Below are 17,092 nucleotides of genomic sequence, written 5' to 3'. Positions count from 1 at the left end.
TTAGAGCGCCTTCGGAACACGCTCAACCTGCGGCACCCTCATATTACGTCGAGCTTGGACCGCGTGAAGTAATGTTCGGATAACTTACTTACTGCTGCCCTAGTGAAAACGGATACAAATCTCGCGTAGCTTAGGTCTAAAAGGGCACAAGTGTTACACGGACCTTACACCCTTTTATACCTGCGCTGCGCGAGACTTGTACCCTTCTTCACTAGAGCCACAGTTATGACAGTTTAAATATGATCAGTCTGATGAGGTGAGGTGAGGTGTTATACCTGGAGTGGCTCGGGGGCGGGTGCGCGCGGTCGCTGGCGTCGCAGTGTCCGGAGTCGGCGGAGAGCGCGGAGGGCGCGCGGCGCGGGTGCGCATGCGCGTGAGGTGTTATACCTGGAGTGGCTCGGGGGCGGGTGCGCGCGGTCGCTGGCGTCGCAGTGTCCGGAGTCGGCGGAGAGCGCGGAGGGCGCGCGGCGCGGGTGCGCATGCGCGTGAGGTGTTATACCTGGAGTGGCTCGGGGGCGGGTGCGCGCGGTCGCTGGCGTCGCAGTGTCCGGAGTCGGCGGAGAGCGCGGAGGGCGCGCGGCGCGGGTGCGCATGCGCGTGAGGTGTTATACCTGGAGTGGCTCGGGGGCGGGTGCGCGCGGTCGCTGGCGTCGCAGTGTCCGGAGTCGGCGGAGAGCGCGGAGGGCGCGCGGCGCGGGTGCGCATGCGCGTGAGGTGTTATACCTGGAGTGGCTCGGGGGCGGGTGCGCGCGGTCGCTGGCGTCGCAGTGTCCGGAGTCGGCGGAGAGCGCGGAGGGCGCGCGGCGCGGGTGCGCATGCGCGTGAGGTGTTATACCTGGAGTGGCTCGGGGGCGGGTGCGCGCGGTCGCTGGCGTCGCAGTGTCCGGAGTCGGCGGAGAGCGCGGAGGGCGCGCGGCGCGGGTGCGCATGCGCGTGAGGTGTTATACCTGGAGTGGCTCGGGGGCGGGTGCGCGCGGTCGCTGGCGTCGCAGTGTCCGGAGTCGGCGGAGAGCGCGGAGGGCGCGCGGCGCGGGTGCGCATGCGCGTGAGGTGTTATACCTGGAGTGGCTCGGGGGCGGGTGCGCGCGGTCGCTGGCGTCGCAGTGTCCGGAGTCGGCGGAGAGCGCGGAGGGCGCGCGGCGCGGGTGCGCATGCGCGTGAGGTGTTATACCTGGAGTGGCTCGGGGGCGGGTGCGCGCGGTCGCTGGCGTCGCAGTGTCCGGAGTCGGCGGAGAGCGCGGAGGGCGCGCGGCGCGGGTGCGCATGCGCGTGAGGTGTTATACCTGGAGTGGCTCGGGGGCGGGTGCGCGCGGTCGCTGGCGTCGCAGTGTCCGGAGTCGGCGGAGAGCGCGGAGGGCGCGCGGCGCGGGTGCGCATGCGCGTGAGGTGTTATACCTGGAGTGGCTCGGGGGCGGGTGCGCGCGGTCGCTGGCGTCGCAGTGTCCGGAGTCGGCGGAGAGCGCGGAGGGCGCGCGGCGCGGGTGCGCATGCGCGTGAGGTGTTATACCTGGAGTGGCTCGGGGGCGGGTGCGCGCGGTCGCTGGCGTCGCAGTGTCCGGAGTCGGCGGAGAGCGCGGAGGGCGCGCGGCGCGGGTGCGCATGCGCGTGAGGTGTTATACCTGGAGTGGCTCGGGGGCGGGTGCGCGCGGTCGCTGGCGTCGCAGTGTCCGGAGTCGGCGGAGAGCGCGGAGGGCGCGCGGCGCGGGTGCGCATGCGCGTGAGGTGTTATACCTGGAGTGGCTCGGGGGCGGGTGCGCGCGGTCGCTGGCGTCGCAGTGTCCGGAGTCGGCGGAGAGCGCGGAGGGCGCGCGGCGCGGGTGCGCATGCGCGTGAGGTGTTATACCTGGAGTGGCTCGGGGGCGGGTGCGCGCGGTCGCTGGCGTCGCAGTGTCCGGAGTCGGCGGAGAGCGCGGAGGGCGCGCGGCGCGGGTGCGCATGCGCGTGAGGTGTTATACCTGGAGTGGCTCGGGGGCGGGTGCGCGCGGTCGCTGGCGTCGCAGTGTCCGGAGTCGGCGGAGAGCGCGGAGGGCGCGCGGCGCGGGTGCGCATGCGCGTGAGGTGTTATACCTGGAGTGGCTCGGGGGCGGGTGCGCGCGGTCGCTGGCGTCGCAGTGTCCGGAGTCGGCGGAGAGCGCGGAGGGCGCGCGGCGCGGGTGCGCATGCGCGTGAGGTGTTATACCTGGAGTGGCTCGGGGGCGGGTGCGCGCGGTCGCTGGCGTCGCAGTGTCCGGAGTCGGCGGAGAGCGCGGAGGGCGCGCGGCGCGGGTGCGCATGCGCGTGAGGTGTTATACCTGGAGTGGCTCGGGGGCGGGTGCGCGCGGTCGCTGGCGTCGCAGTGTCCGGAGTCGGCGGAGAGCGCGGAGGGCGCGCGGCGCGGGTGCGCATGCGCGTGAGGTGTTATACCTGGAGTGGCTCGGGGGCGGGTGCGCGCGGTCGCTGGCGTCGCAGTGTCCGGAGTCGGCGGAGAGCGCGGAGGGCGCGCGGCGCGGGTGCGCATGCGCGTGAGGTGTTATACCTGGAGTGGCTCGGGGGCGGGTGCGCGCGGTCGCTGGCGTCGCAGTGTCCGGAGTCGGCGGAGAGCGCGGAGGGCGCGCGGCGCGGGTGCGCATGCGCGTGAGGTGTTATACCTGGAGTGGCTCGGGGGCGGGTGCGCGCGGTCGCTGGCGTCGCAGTGTCCGGAGTCGGCGGAGAGCGCGGAGGGCGCGCGGCGCGGGTGCGCATGCGCGTGAGGTGTTATACCTGGAGTGGCTCGGGGGCGGGTGCGCGCGGTCGCTGGCGTCGCAGTGTCCGGAGTCGGCGGAGAGCGCGGAGGGCGCGCGGCGCGGGTGCGCATGCGCGTGAGGTGTTATACCTGGAGTGGCTCGGGGGCGGGTGCGCGCGGTCGCTGGCGTCGCAGTGTCCGGAGTCGGCGGAGAGCGCGGAGGGCGCGCGGCGCGGGTGCGCATGCGCGTGAGGTGTTATACCTGGAGTGGCTCGGGGGCGGGTGCGCGCGGTCGCTGGCGTCGCAGTGTCCGGAGTCGGCGGAGAGCGCGGAGGGCGCGCGGCGCGGGTGCGCATGCGCGTGAGGTGTTATACCTGGAGTGGCTCGGGGGCGGGTGCGCGCGGTCGCTGGCGTCGCAGTGTCCGGAGTCGGCGGAGAGCGCGGAGGGCGCGCGGCGCGGGTGCGCATGCGCGTGAGGTGTTATACCTGGAGTGGCTCGGGGGCGGGTGCGCGCGGTCGCTGGCGTCGCAGTGTCCGGAGTCGGCGGAGAGCGCGGAGGGCGCGCGGCGCGGGTGCGCATGCGCGTGAGGTGTTATACCTGGAGTGGCTCGGGGGCGGGTGCGCGCGGTCGCTGGCGTCGCAGTGTCCGGAGTCGGCGGAGAGCGCGGAGGGCGCGCGGCGCGGGTGCGCATGCGCGTGAGGTGTTATACCTGGAGTGGCTCGGGGGCGGGTGCGCGCGGTCGCTGGCGTCGCAGTGTCCGGAGTCGGCGGAGAGCGCGGAGGGCGCGCGGCGCGGGTGCGCATGCGCGTGAGGTGTTATACCTGGAGTGGCTCGGGGGCGGGTGCGCGCGGTCGCTGGCGTCGCAGTGTCCGGAGTCGGCGGAGAGCGCGGAGGGCGCGCGGCGCGGGTGCGCATGCGCGTGAGGTGTTATACCTGGAGTGGCTCGGGGGCGGGTGCGCGCGGTCGCTGGCGTCGCAGTGTCCGGAGTCGGCGGAGAGCGCGGAGGGCGCGCGGCGCGGGTGCGCATGCGCGTGAGGTGTTATACCTGGAGTGGCTCGGGGGCGGGTGCGCGCGGTCGCTGGCGTCGCAGTGTCCGGAGTCGGCGGAGAGCGCGGAGGGCGCGCGGCGCGGGTGCGCATGCGCGTGAGGTGTTATACCTGGAGTGGCTCGGGGGCGGGTGCGCGCGGTCGCTGGCGTCGCAGTGTCCGGAGTCGGCGGAGAGCGCGGAGGGCGCGCGGCGCGGGTGCGCATGCGCGTGAGGTGTTATACCTGGAGTGGCTCGGGGGCGGGTGCGCGCGGTCGCTGGCGTCGCAGTGTCCGGAGTCGGCGGAGAGCGCGGAGGGCGCGCGGCGCGGGTGCGCATGCGCGTGAGGTGTTATACCTGGAGTGGCTCGGGGGCGGGTGCGCGCGGTCGCTGGCGTCGCAGTGTCCGGAGTCGGCGGAGAGCGCGGAGGGCGCGCGGCGCGGGTGCGCATGCGCGTGAGGTGTTATACCTGGAGTGGCTCGGGGGCGGGTGCGCGCGGTCGCTGGCGTCGCAGTGTCCGGAGTCGGCGGAGAGCGCGGAGGGCGCGCGGCGCGGGTGCGCATGCGCGTGAGGTGTTATACCTGGAGTGGCTCGGGGGCGGGTGCGCGCGGTCGCTGGCGTCGCAGTGTCCGGAGTCGGCGGAGAGCGCGGAGGGCGCGCGGCGCGGGTGCGCATGCGCGTGAGGTGTTATACCTGGAGTGGCTCGGGGGCGGGTGCGCGCGGTCGCTGGCGTCGCAGTGTCCGGAGTCGGCGGAGAGCGCGGAGGGCGCGCGGCGCGGGTGCGCATGCGCGTGAGGTGTTATACCTGGAGTGGCTCGGGGGCGGGTGCGCGCGGTCGCTGGCGTCGCAGTGTCCGGAGTCGGCGGAGAGCGCGGAGGGCGCGCGGCGCGGGTGCGCATGCGCGTGAGGTGTTATACCTGGAGTGGCTCGGGGGCGGGTGCGCGCGGTCGCTGGCGTCGCAGTGTCCGGAGTCGGCGGAGAGCGCGGAGGGCGCGCGGCGCGGGTGCGCATGCGCGTGAGGTGTTATACCTGGAGTGGCTCGGGGGCGGGTGCGCGCGGTCGCTGGCGTCGCAGTGTCCGGAGTCGGCGGAGAGCGCGGAGGGCGCGCGGCGCGGGTGCGCATGCGCGTGAGGTGTTATACCTGGAGTGGCTCGGGGGCGGGTGCGCGCGGTCGCTGGCGTCGCAGTGTCCGGAGTCGGCGGAGAGCGCGGAGGGCGCGCGGCGCGGGTGCGCATGCGCGTGAGGTGTTATACCTGGAGTGGCTCGGGGGCGGGTGCGCGCGGTCGCTGGCGTCGCAGTGTCCGGAGTCGGCGGAGAGCGCGGAGGGCGCGCGGCGCGGGTGCGCATGCGCGTGAGGTGTTATACCTGGAGTGGCTCGGGGGCGGGTGCGCGCGGTCGCTGGCGTCGCAGTGTCCGGAGTCGGCGGAGAGCGCGGAGGGCGCGCGGCGCGGGTGCGCATGCGCGTGAGGTGTTATACCTGGAGTGGCTCGGGGGCGGGTGCGCGCGGTCGCTGGCGTCGCAGTGTCCGGAGTCGGCGGAGAGCGCGGAGGGCGCGCGGCGCGGGTGCGCATGCGCGTGAGGTGTTATACCTGGAGTGGCTCGGGGGCGGGTGCGCGCGGTCGCTGGCGTCGCAGTGTCCGGAGTCGGCGGAGAGCGCGGAGGGCGCGCGGCGCGGGTGCGCATGCGCGTGAGGTGTTATACCTGGAGTGGCTCGGGGGCGGGTGCGCGCGGTCGCTGGCGTCGCAGTGTCCGGAGTCGGCGGAGAGCGCGGAGGGCGCGCGGCGCGGGTGCGCATGCGCGTGAGGTGTTATACCTGGAGTGGCTCGGGGGCGGGTGCGCGCGGTCGCTGGCGTCGCAGTGTCCGGAGTCGGCGGAGAGCGCGGAGGGCGCGCGGCGCGGGTGCGCATGCGCGTGAGGTGTTATACCTGGAGTGGCTCGGGGGCGGGTGCGCGCGGTCGCTGGCGTCGCAGTGTCCGGAGTCGGCGGAGAGCGCGGAGGGCGCGCGGCGCGGGTGCGCATGCGCGTGAGGTGTTATACCTGGAGTGGCTCGGGGGCGGGTGCGCGCGGTCGCTGGCGTCGCAGTGTCCGGAGTCGGCGGAGAGCGCGGAGGGCGCGCGGCGCGGGTGCGCATGCGCGTGAGGTGTTATACCTGGAGTGGCTCGGGGGCGGGTGCGCGCGGTCGCTGGCGTCGCAGTGTCCGGAGTCGGCGGAGAGCGCGGAGGGCGCGCGGCGCGGGTGCGCATGCGCGTGAGGTGTTATACCTGGAGTGGCTCGGGGGCGGGTGCGCGCGGTCGCTGGCGTCGCAGTGTCCGGAGTCGGCGGAGAGCGCGGAGGGCGCGCGGCGCGGGTGCGCATGCGCGTGAGGTGTTATACCTGGAGTGGCTCGGGGGCGGGTGCGCGCGGTCGCTGGCGTCGCAGTGTCCGGAGTCGGCGGAGAGCGCGGAGGGCGCGCGGCGCGGGTGCGCATGCGCGTGAGGTGTTATACCTGGAGTGGCTCGGGGGCGGGTGCGCGCGGTCGCTGGCGTCGCAGTGTCCGGAGTCGGCGGAGAGCGCGGAGGGCGCGCGGCGCGGGTGCGCATGCGCGTGAGGTGTTATACCTGGAGTGGCTCGGGGGCGGGTGCGCGCGGTCGCTGGCGTCGCAGTGTCCGGAGTCGGCGGAGAGCGCGGAGGGCGCGCGGCGCGGGTGCGCATGCGCGTGAGGTGTTATACCTGGAGTGGCTCGGGGGCGGGTGCGCGCGGTCGCTGGCGTCGCAGTGTCCGGAGTCGGCGGAGAGCGCGGAGGGCGCGCGGCGCGGGTGCGCATGCGCGTGAGGTGTTATACCTGGAGTGGCTCGGGGGCGGGTGCGCGCGGTCGCTGGCGTCGCAGTGTCCGGAGTCGGCGGAGAGCGCGGAGGGCGCGCGGCGCGGGTGCGCATGCGCGTGAGGTGTTATACCTGGAGTGGCTCGGGGGCGGGTGCGCGCGGTCGCTGGCGTCGCAGTGTCCGGAGTCGGCGGAGAGCGCGGAGGGCGCGCGGCGCGGGTGCGCATGCGCGTGAGGTGTTATACCTGGAGTGGCTCGGGGGCGGGTGCGCGCGGTCGCTGGCGTCGCAGTGTCCGGAGTCGGCGGAGAGCGCGGAGGGCGCGCGGCGCGGGTGCGCATGCGCGTGAGGTGTTATACCTGGAGTGGCTCGGGGGCGGGTGCGCGCGGTCGCTGGCGTCGCAGTGTCCGGAGTCGGCGGAGAGCGCGGAGGGCGCGCGGCGCGGGTGCGCATGCGCGTGAGGTGTTATACCTGGAGTGGCTCGGGGGCGGGTGCGCGCGGTCGCTGGCGTCGCAGTGTCCGGAGTCGGCGGAGAGCGCGGAGGGCGCGCGGCGCGGGTGCGCATGCGCGTGAGGTGTTATACCTGGAGTGGCTCGGGGGCGGGTGCGCGCGGTCGCTGGCGTCGCAGTGTCCGGAGTCGGCGGAGAGCGCGGAGGGCGCGCGGCGCGGGTGCGCATGCGCGTGAGGTGTTATACCTGGAGTGGCTCGGGGGCGGGTGCGCGCGGTCGCTGGCGTCGCAGTGTCCGGAGTCGGCGGAGAGCGCGGAGGGCGCGCGGCGCGGGTGCGCATGCGCGTGAGGTGTTATACCTGGAGTGGCTCGGGGGCGGGTGCGCGCGGTCGCTGGCGTCGCAGTGTCCGGAGTCGGCGGAGAGCGCGGAGGGCGCGCGGCGCGGGTGCGCATGCGCGTGAGGTGTTATACCTGGAGTGGCTCGGGGGCGGGTGCGCGCGGTCGCTGGCGTCGCAGTGTCCGGAGTCGGCGGAGAGCGCGGAGGGCGCGCGGCGCGGGTGCGCATGCGCGTGCGGCGGGCGGCGCGCGCGGCGCCCCCCCGGCGGCGACGCGCCCGGCGTGCGCTCCGACCACACGCGCGACACGTGCTGGTCTGGGGGACAGAGGACGTTGTTATTACTCAAGCGTGTCATGCAAAGAAAACAAGGCCCCTTTAAAAACTTTGAGCTGCGGTTACAAAAGTTTCACTAATGTGTTTGTTAGCGCTGTGGCAACCCAGCCAGCTTCGAACCAACCAATGATGTGTAGAAAGGCCCTGCTACTCCCAAGATGCCAACATGTACGGCGAGATCAGCGGCCAACCAGAAAGCGCGATGCTAGCGCCAATGTTTCGCCTATACGACGCATCCCCAGGCAGCGGACCGCTCTCATCTTTCTCTTGCAATCTAACCACCGATCCGAACGCGCGTGTCCTAGACTTATAAACGAACCTTTGTACAACTACATTTCACCATTAAAAGAATGGTATACATTTACCCCCTTATTCATAAACATGCTACAAACCTCAATTAGCTAATAATCATTTGTCCTTATCTGTCATTTTTACTTATGTATTTGTAAGAAAGGGATAAAACATAATTTAACTAAATCAGTTCCGTAAACTTTTATGAATAAGGGGGTTAATCAATAGTTTTATTTAAATAGCCCAAAAGGCTCAAACATAAATTGGCGACCGTGACAGGACACGCGCGGAATACTTGAGACTTTTTAAAGTGCCTGAGCATCAGCCACCATCTTGGGACGCCGTGGGCCTGCAGCCGACTACGACGACATGCTCCCTGAAGAATAGTTTCCTGCGTGGACTCACCGAGGATATCCTGGTCGTTATCGTCGTCCAGCTGCAACTTCTCGCGAATGGCGGCGGCTACAAGCTGTGGAGGCAGCGCTTGCGTCGACGCATCCTCGCCGTCACCCTGCAAGATAACAACTGCTAAAGTAACGTATACTTACTGGCGGTGTTATCCATTGGCGGGGTCGCCATGTAACGGTTCCTAAATTATTTTAAGAACTAAAGAAAAACTAACCCCGGATCTAACCTACACTTCTCACCTGAGAAGATACCGGCCGCAAAAGAAAGTAGGCGACCGATATTTTGTTAAAACAATATCTATTTTATACCTTATATTTATTACAAAATAAATTAAACATAGTCATATTATTGAATAATTGCGATCAACGTGTAGATTCTTTCGATTAGATGGCTCCCGCGTGTCACAAACCACGATACGTGCCTCTTAAATGATAGATACAGTGTATCTGCCTTCTGTCCATTGACCAATATATCGTTTAGTGGTATGTAGTCGCGTCTGGAGGGAGAGAAGCACAGCTCTAACTTGGCCACTATAAGTTACCTCCTGCAGGCGTCGCTCGAGGCGCTCCTTCATCACCTGGTCGCGCTGCACGCGCTCCAGTTTCTCGATGAGGAGAGGAGCGAACTCGGCCGGCGGCAACACTCGCAGCGCCTCCGCCGACATCCGCTGTGTTCGCGGGATCACCTGCACCAAACAAAAAACTCGTATTGTTGTTGCTGTGTGTATTGGTTATGGGTAGTCTGAAATTAAACTTTAAACGTCAAGGTATTTTTCAAGGCACAACGCAAATGAGTGTAACTAATGTAATTATCAGTGTATGTATGTTTTTATGTATATATTTCAAAAAGAAAATTTCTCAGGCCTTAAATTTGCCGCATTTTTAGTGACGTAAGATGATGGACAAGTATAATAGACATACGACGTATAGACTCACCATAGCCGTATCCTGTTCCTTGTTAATGACAGCGTTCCGGTCGAGGCCGGGCAGCCGCGGCCGCCGCGTCCGCTCGCGCGTGCCTCGCACGGACAGGCCATCCCTGTAACACGAAATAATTACTACCAATGGACACTGACAGGCGTGACTCACTCCGCGATTTCATCGCGTCGCTACAAGTACATGCGGCCCACACCAATTTTGGTGTCTAGCCATAGTAGTTGTCGCGCACCGCAACGGAATGAACGCCTACTCGGTATTGCGCTACCTAGCGGTCATATCTGTCGTAATAGACGCGTTTTGTTAGAGAGTGAATCTTCTGTACCTAGTACTATTATTTATTCTGTGACAGTGATCAAAAGACTGGCAGATGAAAAAGACACCTAGGTATACCATCGAAGTAATAAATAATTGGTACGTAATAATTCTGCAAATAAATTAGTTCCTGTCGAATCGAAAAGTAGAAGCGATGTGAGGACACATAATATGAAAGACGCTATATTAGAATCATTGTAGGCAATAACAAAGGTGCACGATGAAATTATGGTGATTTAAATTTAAAAATAAGACAGATAGCCACAAATTAGCTACATTCGTATAAAAAAGTGCTTGAAACAGCTGTAGCTAAGCTTTATTAAAACGACAAAAACTATATGATAAAAACTCGTGCAGGAAACACAATAATACGAGTATTTACTAGGGAGAAAACAGTAAATTACATTACCAAGCAGGATAGTGCTAATACTCACTTCAAACAGAAATACACGTCGGCGCACTCATTTTTTATTCTGGATACGAGTGTAGACCAGTACCATGAATTTCGAAGATTGTATATTCACGTTGTCGATCGGTACGAGCACATTGTACATGTCGGCGGCCGATCGTAAGATCAGGCATATCGTAAAATTCCTAGTCATATCGTGAAACGTGAAAATCTCTGACTGGTTCCCTGAGTCGACGGTGCCCCGCTACGCGGGGCTCCTATTTCTGGGCAGAATGTGACTATCGTCAAAACATTACACAGGAACATTCCGATCTGCCTGATCTTACGATCGGCCGCCGACATATACACTGCACTCGCAGCCAGCTAGACGCTGGAGGCCAGTGACACAGATGTCACGGCTTGTTGTTCATGTCCTAAGGCACCCCAGAGGCGAAGAGGGCCTTTATGAGCTCGCATCACGCCTTTCTATATTTAGCAACATACTTGTCTTATAGTCTGTTTCTTTAGGTATTTAAATAAAAGTAAACAAAATCTACCCTTCAAATGGCTCCAGCCAGTTGACGCTAGATGAAAACATTACATACATGATCAAATAATGTAGGTTAAAGTCAGGTCGTTTACTGACAGATCCAGGCGGTTTTGTTTTGGTTGGTTAACCAATAAATCTTGTAACTACCCGAAAATTTAAAAATTGTTTGTTTACTTTTATTTTAATACCTAAAGATACAGACTATAGGTCCAGCTCAGACCACCTTTAGGTATACTCACAGACTACTCCCGAAGAGCAAGACGACATCACCGCTACTCAGGCCAGCTCGCTCGGAATCTTGCCTCGATTGCACCAGAGTAAATAACGTTCAATACTTGTTGTCCTTGTCTAACACTTACACGCTGCTCCCGGAGAGCGAGACGACATCACTGTCCGTCCGTCCGCTGCTCAGGCTAGCTCGCTCGGAGTCCTGCCTCGACGCTGGCGTGTATCCCGCGTAGGTGACGTGCGCGCTATATACCGACTTCGTGCGGTGCTTACTGTTGCCAGCCGGGGTTCAAAGGGTTAAGACATGGATAGGTGGGTAAGCCAAGGGTTAAGTTATAGACAGGTTGTTTAGAGTGGATGTTGGAAGGGGGCAATCGGCGGCAACGCAGCGTTAGCGCGGCAGGGCGGCATGCAGGCATGGGGGCAAACGATACGACACATCAGATAAGCTGCCGGGGCAACTAAATATAAAATAAAATGGCGAAAAAATGTGGCCGAAATTTCTGCAAGTGGCTCGGACTATGTAAATGTATAAATGCATAGGAGGTTTTTTATAAAAAATGAATCTGAAAATGTTTTTGTTTAATGACATTTAGATGTAGCGAAAACTTTGTTTGTGACGTACATACATATATATTTTATTTTTGCAGAAATTTCAGTGCTATTTAAAAAATATGAATATATTTAAGTTGGCTCATGCTATGGGGGTAAACAATTGTTTGGTGAAATAAAAATGTAAAAAGCCACTAAGGATGGGGTCACACAAACTCGTCCATGAATTTGTAACACAACAAAATCCTTTGTAGCCGTCTTATTTTTTTGAGCAAACATAGGTATGTGATGTGTTAGTGAAATTCATGGACATGTTTAAATAACTGACTAACACAATAGTACCTTACGTTACGTTCTCAAGCAAAAGGCAATTTTAATTAATTAACATATTTAAGATAATAACTTTTTATTGATAACCGGCAATTTATCTTTTGCTTGAAAATTATAAACTACACATACCTATTACAAATCAAATCTAATAAAGATACCTACTTCCTACTGCATTCTTAGTTACTAAGCGAGAAAACTATCAGATCACAGTAGAATGTTTGGATTTGAAAGAGGGTTTTCAGACATTGTAACTACTGATTCTTGCAATTTATATTTGAAGACAGTATCTCGCGCGTGAGAATTAACTACCTGACCCTTTGATGTTAGAAAAGCAAGGGTAGTATATCTTGCGCGCTTGATACTGTCACAGTGCTAAGCCTACTAACTAAGGCTTAGAACGCACTGCGATTTATTTCTTGCGGTTTCACAACCGCAAAAAGTATAGCGTACGGCATGCATCCGAAGCGCGCGCACTTGCTAGTGTAGTGTACAGAACTATAGATCTGCACCTCTAGCACATCTTGCATCCGCGACTTAGACCGCGACTCGAGTCGCCATTCCCGCGGCTGTCAAATCTGTCGAATTCCGTAGCATAACTTGTACCCGCGACTGCAACAGCCGCGTAGAGAACTCAAAGTCGCAGCGCGACTCGTCAGTGTTACCCGGCGAAATCAAAGTCTAAACAAATCGATATTTGCAAGTGGCAACACTGAATCGGAAACCAGGGATGCGCTAAATCATTCGTTCTTTGATGGTAAAAAATCTAGTTTTTTGTCGATGGTTAAATTTTTCCTGTCAAAGTCAAGGAACTTTCAAATTGTGTCAACATTTAATTACGGGAAAAAATATGAAAAAATGTAAGTAATAGAGCCTTATATACTTAATATTGATAATATTCCTTAAAATACATATTGTTTAAAAATTTCTGTTTAATAAACCTTTTAAATAATTTTTTTTTGTAAGTAACTATAATAATGGAATTGCTATTATTGGTTTTGTTCTCATATTCCTGTTGTAAATAGTGTTTTTTTTTTCAGAATAAGTTCAGCATTATCCTAGACACGATTTATATCCCAGCACCCAAAGGAAAATATTATTAACAGGAACGTGCCAACGGGACCCGAAGTGGAGATTCAGGAAAAGAAACACACTAGGCAAGCTTGTAGGTTTCAAACGCGGAGCTGTCCCCTTTTCTAAATTAACTAAGATGTGAGAAGCGCTTTAGCTTTAAGAACACCACCGAGGAAGTGAACTATTAATAATAACCCTAATGGTTATGGCGTACCTATCTAAGCTGCCACAGTAACTCTCAAATAAGTTTCATATAGTTTTTCTTGTGCCAATAATGGATGGCATGTGTGTGTACTGTGTACCTACCTAACTGTTTATGATTTGACAAATTGATATGAAAAGCTTATTTCATAGTTCTCGATGAAGTCATGACCATATTTTATTGTCTTGTTTACAAACCAATTTTCTTTCCAGAGTGATATTTAATTGTCCTACGCCGCATGTCGAAGAAAAAGGAAGAGAGAAAATACTTATCAAGGGTAATAAAGAAGATTCTTACAATTTCTCTATTGTTCTAGATGTTAATATATATGTATTAGGTTTAATAATAAGAAGTCGAATATTGCAAGAATATATAAGGCAAAGCAATATACTATTAATTTAAATATTGTTTTTTTTTCTCCTGTATTTTTACCTGAAAAGAAACAAAAATAAAGTAGGTAGGTACCTAGAACTCCTAGAAGCCAGGATTAGCTCCCCAAGGCCCACTTCATACCTAATGCTGACAGCAACGTATCATAGCATGATCGTATCAGGCCCTGTCAAACATGAAGTGAAACATCTAGAACACGGGTATGATCTAGAGGAGTTTCAATATGGTAGACCATATGATAACCGTACCTATGCTACGCAGACTATGACATGAGCGTAACGACTCCTTCAAAATATTGTTGGTCGGCTCGGTCCAGACACGTCACGGTATGGTGTTGGCAGGGGATGGAATGGTTTAGTGGGTGATGACTGATAATATTTCATACAAAGCATTACTTTGAGCCAGAGACGATCCTGTTATAGTCACGTATTACATCATTCTGTTACAGTACGATGCAGCGGGCACAGGCCACATGTAGGTATGTTTTGTTGAAGACGAGGAAGGTTCCAAACGGTACGGAAATAGTAAGAGATTGTTGAAATTAGACATCTAACCGTGATCCTAAATATTAACTACTAAGACTATGGCTTACTTAATAAGTTGGATAGTTTGTTTTGAACATTTGTACATACCCACCTCATCGGCTTCGTTTATGTACAAGCAAGCGGGCTCCGTTGTTAGGTTGATTAAAGTTTTGTGTAAGGAAGTCTTAGGATTACTTTTACAAACTTACGAACCTGAATTGAAATTTAAAAATCCTACTTATGTAAGTACCTATTTACTTTTTAATTGAGTACCTACAAGCTAGCTGTTTGAAATTAAAGTTGTAAACATGATGGGTGTGTTGTGGACGTTGTGGTACTTGTAGGCATCACCGTGCATAATCGATATAAGAGTGCGTAAAGCGCATTTAGTGATTGTTCCATACTTCCGTATCCCTTAGGGCAATAAGTAATTATACAAAATATATAATTACATAATATATGAAACTTGTTTTTAAGTTATAACTATCATGAGTTTAGTTAAAAAAGTACAAGCAAACCACCCGCGAGAGCGAGTCGCGTTATAAAGTCGCGTAGACTTCGACTCGCGGATTGACATAAAGACGAGAGAATATTTTGTCTCAAAATAGGCAGTTGTGCTACGGATTTTAGTTCAAAGTCGCGATCGTTGTCATTTTCTGACAGTGACACCTGATCGCGAGTTTGTCGCGGCTCTCGCGCGTGAGTTGTGCTGCCAACACGCGACAAGCCGCCAAGTCGCGCCGATCTGTCACTTCTCGCGCCTGTCGCGGCCAGTTGTGCTAGAGGTGCTGAGAACTGAAACCGCAATAAATTAATCGCAGGGCGTACTAAGCCTAAAGGCTGATTTAGACGGTGCGAGAACTCTCATGCGAGTTTCATTTTTAAATTACTACGTTGTTCTTACCTACCTCTTTATTTTATTAATAATTGTGTTTAATGAACCTCCAGGTCTGTTTGTATCACCTCTCCGTTTCTGTACACTGTGTACAACATATGCAATATGTTTATTATGACTGTTTGTGTTCTAAATAAAAAAAAAATTACATGGTGGTATTTGATTGGTCGGCTAAATTGGATGTAACCAATAATTCTGAATGTAACTAAAATCGCACACGAGTTCGCGCGCCGTCTTAAGGGGCCCACTGATTAACAGTCCGCCGGACGGTATCGGCCTGTCAGTCGTTCGGAACTGTCAAAACTTTGTTCTAACTGACAGGCCGATACCGTCCGGCGGACTGTTAATCAGTGGGCCCCTTAAATCAGCCCTAAAGGTGGGAACAATCTGCTATGCGTATGGTCGCACGTCAGACAATAGGTACGTACGGCGCGTGGTCGTGGTGCAGGCGGCGCGCCTGCGTGGCGAGCAGCGCGTCGTGCGTGAGCCGCGCCGGCGCCGCCGCGCTCCCAGCGCCCAGCTCCTGCCCCTCGTGCAGCGTGGCCAGCCCCAAGCTCACCTGCATATACATACAGTTTTCAATTAGGGGCTCAGTAAGCTGTACACTTCACTAACTTCTAGACTCCTCCATTCTGAAGGACTACCACACAACAAAAAAAAAACACATACTTATTGATCCCGCTCGCAACATTACACGAGTACTGACTGAAAAGGTGACCAGCAGAGAAGAACATTTGGTCTGGACATACGAAAGAATTTTTGTCAAAACTGAAATGAAGATTCGGGAGCTTGGCTCAAAACTGTTCCAAGCAGACATTTAGGCAAAGTCTAGTAAGCGAGAAAGAGACGTTGTGAGGGACAACAATGCGCTTTCATACACCGATTTTGTTGGACAGTGAAAATTCTGTATGCATCACTATTCTGAGACCATGGATTCTTACCCAAATTTCCGGTAAACCTTAGGGTCAGAATCGTCTTCGTATACTCGTATTTTTAATTTGTCAACCCATCTAACACACAGGCTTTCTTTTAAGACCTTTAAAATTTCAATCTTTTCTGTAGTAACCTAAAGGCTCCAATGCCCGACACAGCTCCAATAATCGGCAATCAAATTGACAGCAAGGTGTCGAATATTGAATCTTAACATGTCGATTGTTGGGGTGTTTATACGCTATCTATTTTTAAAGTAGTCATCATAGATCCGACCCTTAAAAGATGAATAAAAGTAATGGTATCCCCACCTCTCTGGGCTGGGGCGGCGAGGCGTCGGGCGAGGAGAGCGGCTGCGTGGCGGCCGACACGTACGACACGTACGCCTCGCTCAGCAGGAACGCTTGGTACGTTGACTCCGTTATAGCTCGCGTCACCTGCGAATACAAACTTCAATTATTTATCTTATTATGGCTAAAGAGCTTATTTAGAAAGGTTATAATATAAACCATGAAAAATCTACGTGGACTACTCCAAAGACTTCGCGGATAACTTCTTAATAGAGTGTGCGGAAAGAGAAGAGTCTTGGAGTGTATGGGGCTCAATACATTCCACGACTCTTCTATTTTCAGACTCTAGTTGTGTAGACGCAATTTGGTACAGAAAATGCTCATTAAGATGAGAGAGAGGCGTGAGAACTCTAGATTGATTGAATTGGATGTAGCAAAGTAACAATTTAACGAAACGCGCATGCGAGTTCATTCACCGTCATCTAAGCCTCAACGATGAGAGCAAACGTGCCCAGCGGCTAGCACCTAGAGCTTATATCGGTTGATTGTGTGTCTTATTTGACAGGGTGTGGGAAGGAGTACCTCCTGCTCCATGCGGTCGAAGACGGTCTTCTCTAGCGGCGCGCCGTCGCGCAGCGCCGCCTTCACGCGCGCCTTCAGCTCCTCCGGCATCGCCAGCGCCGACTTGCGGAGGAACCTGACAACACAAGAGTTCCATCAGTGGACTCCAAATTATCTCAGCGATACATTATAGTCTGGTTTTAGTGGAGAGGTCGGCGTGACTGACCAGGCCGCGTAGCCAACATGCCAATCGCTTACACTTCGTAGCGATCGAACAGCAACTGTCGACACAAAGCGTTTCGTTGTCGTAGTGATAGCGATTGTCACCTTGACACACGATCTCAGTTCTCGGAGGGCAGAGGCGCGCGAACCGCGGTCGGCGCTGATCGCTCCGCGGCGCCATCGCGCGGCGCGTACGCCCATGTATGTGTCAGCGTTATTATAAAACGCTCCCTGAACATTATACATACATGTTGGTCAGCGTTAGAGTTGAAAAAACCCGGAAAAATTTCAAATCAGCTCATTGAGTGATGACAGTGTCAAAGTCAATACAATGCTAGAAACAAACACATTAGACGTGCAACCTTAAC

At 57.1% G+C, this 17,092-nt stretch overlaps 1 protein-coding gene across 1 annotated transcript in view; it reads right to left on the bottom strand.

Moving 5' to 3' along the window:
- LOC134667569 (axin) overlaps nt 1–17,092 on the bottom strand; it is a 97,732-nt gene that overhangs the window by 7,859 nt on the left and 72,781 nt on the right. Inside the window, exons 8-15 of the mRNA XM_063525003.1 lie at nt 16,524–16,638; nt 15,963–16,088; nt 15,150–15,280; nt 10,889–11,029; nt 9,277–9,379; nt 8,883–9,026; nt 8,339–8,444; nt 7,444–7,624 (exon numbers count right to left, since the gene is read on the bottom strand). Coding sequence (XP_063381073.1) covers nt 7,444–7,624; nt 8,339–8,444; nt 8,883–9,026; nt 9,277–9,379; nt 10,889–11,029; nt 15,150–15,280; nt 15,963–16,088; nt 16,524–16,638 — 1,047 coding nt within the window. The remainder of the gene's footprint in view (nt 1–7,443; nt 7,625–8,338; nt 8,445–8,882; nt 9,027–9,276; nt 9,380–10,888; nt 11,030–15,149; nt 15,281–15,962; nt 16,089–16,523; nt 16,639–17,092) is intronic.

The sequence above is a fragment of the Cydia fagiglandana genome, chromosome 9, assembly GCF_963556715.1.
Source record: "Cydia fagiglandana chromosome 9, ilCydFagi1.1, whole genome shotgun sequence".
Classification (NCBI taxonomy): domain Eukaryota; kingdom Metazoa; phylum Arthropoda; class Insecta; order Lepidoptera; family Tortricidae; genus Cydia; species Cydia fagiglandana.
Note: the sequence above shows the minus strand (reverse complement) of the source record. Positions and strands in the feature narration are given on the sequence as shown.